The sequence below is a fragment of the Solanum tuberosum genome, unplaced genomic scaffold (assembly GCF_000226075.1).
Source record: "Solanum tuberosum cultivar DM 1-3 516 R44 unplaced genomic scaffold, SolTub_3.0 scf00035, whole genome shotgun sequence".
Lineage (NCBI taxonomy): Eukaryota > Viridiplantae > Streptophyta > Magnoliopsida > Solanales > Solanaceae > Solanum > Solanum tuberosum.
The window spans coordinates 355,433-366,473 of NW_006238963.1; the positions used below are offsets into that span (position 1 = coordinate 355,433).

General features: G+C 32.9%; 1 protein-coding gene and 1 long non-coding RNA gene across 2 annotated transcripts in view; one reads left to right on the forward strand and one right to left on the reverse strand.

The window, feature by feature from the left end:
* Window positions 1-553, forward strand: part of LOC102595070 (uncharacterized) — a 4,667-nt gene extending 4,114 nt beyond the window's left edge. Inside the window, exon 2 of the long non-coding RNA XR_366943.2 lies at window positions 181-553. This is a non-coding gene — a long non-coding RNA (uncharacterized lncRNA). The remainder of the gene's footprint in view (window positions 1-180) is intronic.
* Window positions 554-9,925: 9,372 nt separating this feature from the next.
* On the reverse strand, window positions 9,926-10,552 carry LOC107059771 (uncharacterized). The gene has a single exon (XM_015306695.1). The coding sequence runs from the start codon at window positions 10,550-10,552 to the stop codon at window positions 9,926-9,928; it is 627 nt and encodes a 208-aa protein (XP_015162181.1).
* Window positions 10,553-11,041: the final 489 nt, after the last annotated feature.

Below are 11,041 nucleotides of genomic sequence, written 5' to 3' on the forward strand. Positions count from 1 at the left end.
TTTAGTTTTTGGTTGAGCTATCAACTTATTATACCCTTGTAATTTTTGGGTTAAATAATCTTGGGTTGGTTCTTTAGTGGTGGTAGATCTGTGATTAAGATTTAAATATGTTTGGATTTTGTGTATATTCCTAATATAGGTTTGTGTGACATGGTTATGAATTTTTTTGTCTTTGTTTAGGCTCTCTGCATACGTTGAGGTTTGTGGTGATATAATCAATGGGCCTTTTGATATTTTTGGTGTAAATGGTGGGTTATGCTCACGGCTTGAAGCCAGATGAAGTGTGACGATGGCACAAGAATTTGAGTGATTGATATGAATGTTGCAACAACATTGAGTTTTCTTGCAATAGGCTTTGATATTTTTTAACTTAGCTCTCTTAAGTCTTTTACACTCTTTCTACTGAATGTTGTTCTCTATTTTTTCCAGCCAAAATAGTCATTACAAGAAGCAACTCCTAATAATGTCTACTTTGCTACCTTATATAATTCATTGAGACATGTAAATTTTTACCAATTTTTGTTATTGTCACTATTATTATTAATTTTTTAAATTAAAGATTATGTGTGAGTCTGTTGGGCCCGTGCTAGCAAGGGTCATGCCCCTCTAGTATATATATATATGCTATGAACTTATTGGATTATGGATGATAAAATATTAAGGAAATTTACGATCAAAAAGCTAGTTTGTAAGTAGCTCATACTTATAATGGCTTCATGAAATATGTTGAGTTTTGATTCGTTAAAGATTAAGCTTTAAAAATAAGTTGTAAGGTAAATGAAAAATAGAAAAAAAAAATGAAAAAAATATTTGAAGCTACTAGAAATTTTCTCCTTTCTTTTTACTTGAATCAAATTTTAGGTTTAGTGTTTTTATTAATAATAATAAATTAAGAAATCAAATGGCCAAAGGCCCCATCTGAAAATAAAAAAAGAGACTAGGTCCAAAGCATGATCTGATCCAAAATAAGAGAAGAAAATTTTCTAATATATACACAAACACAATAGTCCGATCTAGGGGTGTACAAAATCGAACCGAAAATCGAACCAAATCGCAAATCGAGTCAACCCAAAAAAAACCCGACTAGTGGTTTGGTTTGACTTGGTTTGGTTTTGGAAAAAAAACCCGACTATATTTGGATTGGTTTGGTTTGGTTTTAACGAGACCAAACCAACCCGACATTATATATATAATTTTAAATTTATTTTATACATAAAAATATTTACTTTGATATAATTTTTAAATATTTCTTATACTTTTTCATAGTTTTATCTTTTAATATATTATTTCAAGTTTGAAACTTAGAATTATGAATGGGCCAATAAAGATTATAGTCCACAGATGTTGGTAAATTATAATAAAGCTCAAATCAAAATCAAATTAATACTAATGCAAAAAAGAAAATCAATTCAACACTAAGAATGACAATAATATTGAATATTTGTTTTTAGTTTTACATTGGTTTAGACAATTAAAATACATAATCTAATTTTAATTCCTTTAATATTTAGTCATGTAACTAATACTTATTAAATTTAATTTTAGCATGATTTAGTACTTTTAAATTATGATCATTTTCATTATGACTTGTTAATTTGCAATATTTGTTTTTACGCGATTTCATTTATTATTATTTTTGTTGGATATTTTAGTGTTATTAATCATATCATATTGTGTTATATTTTTAAGAAACATCTTAAATAGTTGTATTTTGGTAGGACTAAAGAAATATTTGAAGCACTAGTAAATTATATGTTTGTATGAATACTTTACCGGAAAAACCTGAAACAACCTGAAAAACCGAAAAATCCGATAAAACCCGAGGTTGAAAAATCCGAGTTTTATTGGTTTGGTTTGGTTTATAAATTTAAAAATCCAACACAAATGAACCCCTAGTCCGATCTTTGTTGAGGAATATCCAGTACTTTTTCTATAAAAGCTTAATCCTAGCTTCTTGTAACATAATTATAATGTCTGGCGTAAATTGTTTATACTGTTGTGTTATGAGTTAGATAGATTTTATAAATATTCATATTTGGCATGTGATGATCTTTTTATAGCTAAAGTATATAGTTCCCAACTTTCCCCAAATATCCATAAACATATATTTGGTTCGTTCTTATTTACTTGTCAAATTATTTCCTAAATTATTGAATGTGAGACAATTCAGAATAATCGTGGAATCCAATTATTGAATATCTCAATTATACACAGTTGTTGAGTACAAAACAACAAATTAGTGAGTACATTATGTGCACATCTTAAAAGAATCATGTAAAACTCAGAAGGGTTTTCAAGATTCTGTAGCACACTTGAACTAATAAAGAAACTGGTAGAAAATTTCAAGTATTCAAATGAGAGTCAAAAGTAATAATGTAATGAAAAATAGTAGTAATGGATAAAATCACTAACCCATATTGGATCCACATGTCATTTTGCATATAATGTAAAACACAAAAGGTTGTTCAAGATTCTATAGCACAATTTATGTGATTAAGAAACCAGCAGAAAATATGAAGTTAAAGAGAAAGAAGGAGCATCAGTGATGATTGAAAAAAAGAGAGCAGAAATGGCAGCCTGGTACACTTAGCTCCCTCTATGAGCAGGGTATGAGAAAGGGCCAGACCACAGTGGGTCATAATACATAGATTTACGTTGCATCTCCGCAAGAGGCTGATCGTGACTTAAAGCCATGATCTCTTGATCACAAGACATCGACTTTTATCATTGTTCATCGTTTTCTCTTAATAAATCATGCAAAACTTTGTTATTAAAAAGTCATTCACGTTTCTGGGGAAGGGCCAGACCACACATTCAAGAAGTGAAGTAAATATTAGCGGAAAAGAATATCCTTTCAAACAAGACTCTTGAGACTGAAGATCTACCACTTTCACAGACACTCCTCCTTCCACCATCAAGTTTGGTGCATGATCATGACTGGGTAACAAAAGCACATCTAATCTTGTTAGCACATAAAAGATGGTGTACATGGAATTTTAAACCAGCATAATGTGATTTATCTAAATGCAGGACTTACGAATTGTAGCTTGGAATATAGGTACAAATACTTTTTCCTACGATTAGCTGAAATCCATTGTCAACCAATTAGAAAATGATCTCAGATCTCAAGTACGAATGAAACTAAATAAACAAGAGGAAAATAACTTTCTTCATGGTTGGATATTGTAAGAGCTTGATGCTATGAAATGAAGAGCTAACGGCAAAGTATACTTTCTTCAGTTTTCTGAACGAGTAAAGAGTATCCATTTCAACAACTCGCAAAAGGAAGTTATGAGTTCAAAATTACAAAATGTACAAAGAAGTAGGTCCCTTTTCAAAGACTAAGGAGCTACCAAATTCACAAAAACATTTATGTCATGAACACATTTTAAGGTGCACCAAAAAGCAGAACTATTAACTAAAGAGTTTGAAGCTACACACAGAATTCTTGATTCCTTAAAAGAAAATTTGGCTTCTCTTCTGTATAACCCAACAACAAACCCAGTGTAATCCCACAAGTGAGGTATGGGGAGATAGAGTGTTTGCAAATCTCTTGCATATTTGATCCATCACATTCCCAGATTTGTCTAACCTTTTCTTCCATTTCCCCTCTAATTTGGTTCTTGCAGACAAATGATATACGCATTCCACCCCTCCATCACACTCTTAACCAGCCTTCAGATCCTTTCTAAAAAAAAAAGATAATATTTCATACCACACTTGTGCTTCTTCTCAATGTAGGTCCCTTTTTAAGGGGTAGGGAGCCATGAATCCAAGAAAACATTTAAATCATATTTGTTTTTTTGAGCTGCACCAGAAACCCGAAACTGTAAACTAAAGTATTGCAAGCTATGCAGGGAAATTTTAATTCCTTCAAAGAATCTTGGGCTTCTTAACCAACATAATGCATAGAGAGAATATTTCAGACCACACTTGTGCTTTTTTTCGATTTCCTCCTTTCTAAAAGAATAGCAAAACTCAATAACTAGACCAATTTTTTTTTCCAGATGCAAAGGGAACAGAGAATTATATGATGTTATTGAACATCATTGAAATAAAAGCATAATGGTACCATTGATTATATCACTCAAATATGAAGTCCGCGCATAATGATACCCATATGTTTATGTTTGGATCCCTCTGAAAAATTGAATAACTATCTCAAATCTTCAGATTAACGAACTGAAAAGACAACGATCTGACATAATATAAGGTAGGAAAAGCCGAAAAGCATAATCATGAAACAGTTAAATCATATTCCTCACATTAGTAAATCTATTGGTAAGGATTGATAGAACGACTAATGCGTGAAAAGAATAATCGATCTTGGATCATGTAAGATTCAAAAGGGTATTCAAGATTCTGTAGTACATTTGAACCAAGAAAGAAACCGGCAGAAAGTTTCAAGTATTCAAATGGGAGTAAAAAGTAATGATGTAATGAAAAATAGTTGTAATAGATAAAATCACTAACCCATACTTGGATCCACATGTCATTGTGCATATCATGTAAAACACAAAAGGCTATTCAAGATTATGTATCATAATTTATGTAATCAAGAAACCAGCAAAAAATATGAAGTTAAAAAGCAAAAGGGAGCAGCAATGATGATTGGATAAAAAAAGCAGAAACAAACAGCAATACTGACAACTGTAGTGCATCTTATAAGTGGCAGCATGGCACACTAATCTCCCTCTATGAGCGAGGTTTGAGAAAGGACCAAACCACAGTGGGTCATAAAACAGATTTACGTTGCATGTCTGCAAGAGGCTGGTCACGACTTAAAGCCATGACTGATCACATCACACCGACTTTTATCACTATTCCACTTCCCTTCTCATAGTGCATCACACTCTCTTAATAAATCATGCAAAAGTTTGTTACTAAAAAGACATTCAAGATTCTGAGGAAGGGTCAGACCACACATTCTTCAAGATTCAAAGGAAGGGTCAGACCACACATTCAAGAGTCGAAGTAAATATCAGCAGTGGACTATCATAGTGCATAATTTAATAGAATGAAATTATGTAAAACTTGACAAAATTGAAGTGGTAAAAAATTAGAAGAGTAAATGGAATGATGCAAGAAGAAATTAAAAGAAAAGAAATACTAGCAGGGAGTAGTAGTACTGGATTGAAGAGTATGTTTAGCATTTTTTACGGTGAGTTCAATGAGAATTACTTGGTTTCCAAATTGAATTGATATTTGATGATACCAAAAGAACAAAGAGAAAATACATCAAACCCCTCTTAAACTTGTCCGTAAAACTCACTTTAGAATCATAACTTTACTGATGTTTAAATACCCCCTTAAACAACTTTCAAGTGAATAAAATACCACCTTACACATACAATACCAATTTCATAATTGGAAGGTGATGTACACACGCGCCACATAAGCGCCACCTCAATGACACATTGATAACACATCAGATTGTGAACAAATTTAATTTCATTTCTTTTTTCTTTTCCATGTCATTTTTTGTTCTCATTTTCACTGTTCACTCATCTTCTTCATTGTTCCATGCTCTTCATTATTTCAAGGGAAAAGGGCCTGATATACCCCTCAACTTTGTCATTTGGAGCTAATATGCCCCTTGTTATGAAAGTGGCTCATATATACCCTTACCGTTATACAAACGGCTCACATATACCCCTACCATTATAAAATGAGCTCACATATACCCTTCATTTAACGGAAGTGAAAAAATTAGTTTTAAATTTATATTTTTGACTTTTAATTTTCTTAAAAATTATTTAGGGGTATATGATTCTACTAGCAAAGTTCAAGGTATATTTTAATCTTTTTTCATTACATTAATTTTTTTTGACTTTTTGATTATAATTATTTGAGTTTCTTATTCTTATTTTATTTTTTCTTTCATTTCGTAGTGTAAAGAAAAAATTTAAAACTATTTTTTGTGGCTATATTATAATTTAAAACTATTTTTTTTGTCTATATTGTAATTTAATTTTTGTATTTGAAGAAACAAATTTGGTCATCTATAATAAGTTTTACAAGAATATTAGTGAAACATAAATAAATTTGACCATCAAAATAATAAATCTAAATTAGTCATTGAAACAAAAAAAAGTAAAAAAAATATGTTTGAGGAGAATTAAATATACTCATATGGGATTATATCTTTTTTCTATAAAAAATAATAAAAATTAATCTAAAATTAATTCTTTTCATTTCCGTTAGAGGAAAGGGGTATATGTGAGCCATTTGTGTATAAGTAGGGGTATATATAAGCCACTTTTATAACGAGGGGTATATCAGCTCTAAATGACAAAGTTAAGAGGTATATCAGACCCTTTTCCCTTATTTCAATAATCAATACAATACAAAAGTAATTGTTACCCTTTGCAAAAATCCAACACCCACAACGTAATTTCTAATAATTTAACAAACATTGTGTGAAACAGTGAAAATGACTATACACCGACAAGTACTGCAACGACAACATTAGAAAATTATCATCATCGTTGGAGCTGGGTTTGTTGGTGCTACTCTTTCTCATACTCTTGGGAATGTTTCTTTTCAATTTCAGTTTTTGTTGTTTAACTTACTATTTCCCCATATTTTTATTTGCAAGTTCTTTGAAAGTTAAATCTTAAAAACCATGTTTGTTCTAAGGACAACCAACAATTGCTTCAATGACAATCGTCGGAGTTATTGTTGTTATATTAGGCTCAAAATCGGCAGACCTGATGGTGGCTCTCTTGAAGAATGGAAGAAAGCCAGGAAAAGGGTATGGCCGAAGTTTTGTCCATGGTTGCCGGCGTGGTGAAATTTCTTAGTGAGATTTGGCGGTCTCACAGCGGCTGATCTCTCGCAAGAGCTGTCAATGTTGGCCCACCCCATTCGGGATAATCCATACAGGCTTTGCAATTTGATGGGCTAGCGGACCAAAAAATGGTTGGCCCAGGCTTTGTCGGGTCAACTCTTTTTTTTTTTAAAGTATATTTTTTTATGATTTTTTAAATTAAATTATAATTTAAAAATATTATCATAAATATTGACTAGTGTTACTACTTGTTAATCAAATACACAAATAAAATTATCTATATAATATTTATTAAGTTTGATTTCAAATAAAACATAAATAGCTAAATAGAAATATTAACCTAATTATTTTCCAATGATCGTAATAAAACACAAAAACTATGATAATTTGTCGGAACTTTATTTTATGTAGTACATATTTTATAAACATAAGTTGTATTTAAATTGTAATATTTCAAACTTTAAACATATTTTGAGTGTAGACTCTTGTTATTTTTAATACTCTATTTTATTTTTATTTTTTAATTAATTTTTATTTGGCCCACGGGACGGCCCTATCCATATTTCTCAAGCCCCACAAATTGACAGGCTTATTCAGGCTGGGCTAAAAAGTTTTTTTCTCAAATGGGCTCCAAAAATTGTAGCCCAGCCCTATCAAATCACGGGTTAGGCCAGGCCGGCCCAACGGGCCTAGCCCATATTGACGGCTCAACATTTGTGTATATACTACCATTAAACATTTTGTGGATTGATGACGGGCGAACATGAACGAAAAGTAAGTAAGACCTAACAGTTAAATCAAACAAAAATAAATACAAGAGACATACATATACAAAAGAAATAAATAATTCCATGAAGAAATTGTTGTTGATTGACGGCTCTAGCTTTTAACGGTGATGAACGAGGAACAAAGGGGATGGGGTGAGGTTTGGCGTGGTTGAGTTTTGTTGAATTTGTTGATACGAGAATATTTTTCGAAGGTGACCGCCGGCGATGGAAACAAAGAGAGCTAGTAAAACATTTTGAGAGAAAAGAAGAGATGGTACAGGTTGCTGAAAGAAGACAAAGTGGGACCCACTTATCTTCCCTTTACATTTTTATGCTATTTACGCGCTTAGAAATTTTGCCACGTCAGTCTCTAAAGTGATATTTAATTCACTTGTAAGTTGTTTAAGGGGGTATTTAAATACACGTTACATTGCTAAAGTAAGTTTTGGAGACAAGTTTGAAGGGGATTTTATGAATTTTCTCAAGAACAAATAATGCGCAATCAATATACAACAAAATGACAGAAAATATCAAACACATTCTCCAACATGTTAACTAGGACATGTAAAGTTCCTTCTTCACAATATAATACCAAAAATTGTCTTAAAAGATAAAAATTAAATATGTTGACGTTTACAATTAGGCTCCTCCAATATGTTGTTGTGGGGATGCTTACGGCAGTTGGAAAGGGATGAATAATGCAAAGGATAATCAGCTCTACAAGTTGGACATGTGTTATTCATTGATAGTCATTTTATCAAATAGTGAATATGAAATTCGTGCAAACAATTAGTTGTTATCACCTTATTCTCGTCTTTAAAATCTTCATAGAAAACAGGGTAAGTGTCATCCATTAAATCTTTGATATAGTTCTTCAATACGGGAGTTGGAGATGGAGAGGCGCGATGGAGAGCGTTTAATTTCCTTAAGTCCTTTTGGTAAATCTTCTGCAATAGGTGATTTGGCTGGAAAAATTCCACCTTCACTAGTATATTCCCTTAACGCATACATATACTCCAGCACATCACCCAAGTACTTATGATATGGATCATTGATGTAATCAGTGGTAGAGAGACTGTGGGCGGCAGTGTGAAGCTCCTCTTCATCATCCAAGTCCTTTTCAAACCTAGAGAAAGAGGGGATAGGGGGAAAAGGTGGTACAGATGGAACAGAACAATATGAGGAATAATCGATGAGATCAAATTGGGAGATTTCAAGGGCAATCACGTAGGGAGGTCGTGGTTGAGAAAACTGACGAAATTTGGTGAAAAGCTCAGAATTGATTTCATTAGATATTTGTATGATGTCTTTGGGAGTAAATTGAAGAGTAGCAGATAGAATCATGGAAAATAAGGATGGATCCTTGTTCAGTAGCTTTGATATATCTAACCACTCTCAAGGCTGCATTCCAGTTAGATAGTTTTGGTTTCTACATAAACTGACTTAGGCATTGGACTGAGAAAGCTATATCAGGTCGAGTGTTGGTGTGATAGAGCAGCTTCCCAATCATTCTTTGGTATATGCCTATGTCTACAAATAACTTATCATCAATGGCATCAAACTCTACACTTGTGAGTTTTATATTACACTTTAATGGTGTTGAAGAAGTTTAGCTCCAACTAGCCCTGCATCACTAATTAACTCTAATGCATATTTCCTCTTGTTCATAACAATTCCTTTGGTTGATCTGCAAAACTCTATCCCTAGGAAATACTTCAGCTCACCCAAATCCTTAATCTTGAAATGGTGATGTAGAACTTGCTTAGTCTCCTGTATCAGCTTATAGTCATTCCGTGTGATCAATAGATCATCGACATAAACTAGCACAATCACCAGTGCTGAGCCTCTCATTTTAGTGAATAGAGAATGATCCAGTGGACTCTACAAGTATCCTTAGTTGGTTAGTGCATCAATAAGCTTGTCATTCCATTGCCTGGAAGCCTGATAGGGACCTAATAAGTCTGCAAACTTGGTGTTCCCCCTATCTAGTAAAACCTTTGGGCAATTCCATGTACACTTCTTCAATTAAATCTCCATGTAAGAAAGCATTAAAGACATCCATCTGGTATATTATCCAATTTTCAGCTGCAACAATAGTAATAATAAATCTCACAGTTACCATTTCGACTACAGGAGAGAAAGTCTCATGATAGCCAATTCCTTCAGTTTGGCTATAGCCTTTAGCTACAAGCCTAGCCTTGAACCTGTCAACCTATCCATCTGCTTTATACTTGATCTTGAACACCCACCTACAACCTATAGCCTTTTTACTTGGTGGCAGTTGCATGACAGTCCAAGTCCCATTATCTTTCAATGCACTAATTTCTTGTTTCATGGCCTCCACCCATCTATGGTCTTTAACAACCTCTTAAGAGGTTCGAGGTTCTTTGTCAGCAGATAAATCACTTAAATAAGCTTGATATGTAGAAGACAATTTATCATAAGTCATGTAGTTAGCCAGTGAATATGGATGTGGGGAATCAGTCATATGAGCAACACAATCCTTCATCCAAACAGGTGGATGAGACACTCTGGTAAAAGTTATGTGTGTTGCAACATTCTGAATACCTAGTTCACCATTGTCCATAGCTAAAACATCAACACATGTGTTCTCTGGAACCACTAATGGAACATGTTCAAAGTTTGGTAGCTGAGCTGCATGGTCGACATCATTGTTAGGATTATGAGAATCAGTAAACTCAAGTGTGGCATTAAACATATCATCATCATCAACCAGTCTGTCTTGTTCCTTGAAAGTGACATCCCTGCCCACTATAAACTTCTTGAGGCTCAAATTGTATATCACATACCCTTTCTGAGTAGATGAATATCCCATCATGACACAAACATCAGCTCTAGGGTCAAACTTATCATCATTGATTAGCTTAGTGGCATAGCACAAACAGCCTATTGTTCTCAAATGGTCAAGCTTGGGTCTGGTTTTGTGAAAATTTTGATAAGGAGACTGCCCTTTTAAAACATCAGTAGGCATCATGTTTATCACGTACACAGCAGCTATAACACATTTCCCCCAATTAATGGCAGAAAATTTATATATGTATCAAAGAACCCAAGATATGTTATATCTAGAGTACATCATAAATAATATTAAAGAAATATTCAGATTAAAACAACTATCAGAAGAATACTATAATAAATATTATTATATATTACCTTAATTAGGAAACGTAATGGACCACCCCCCCCCCCAACTTGGTATCAGAGCTAAGTAATATTAAAGACATGGATAATAAAGAAAGCCATAAATATGAACTCATAAGAACAGTAATATCACAACGACAAGAATTAAAATATAGACAAGAAAGATTACAATATAATATATATGCAGGAGTATGTGAAAAATCTATACTAGCTCAAAGGAAGACAATCTTTAAATTACAACATGAAATACAGAGAATAGAGTATAAATTAAAACATAATTTAAGATGAATAAAGAAGAATTTGCTATAGAAGAAAAAACTTA

What these genes read in the sequence shown, in the direction of transcription:
- LOC107059771 (XM_015306695.1), bottom strand. Translation starts at nt 10,552, where the DNA reads ATGATGCCTACTGATGTTTTAAAAGGGCAGTCTCCTTATCAAAATTTT.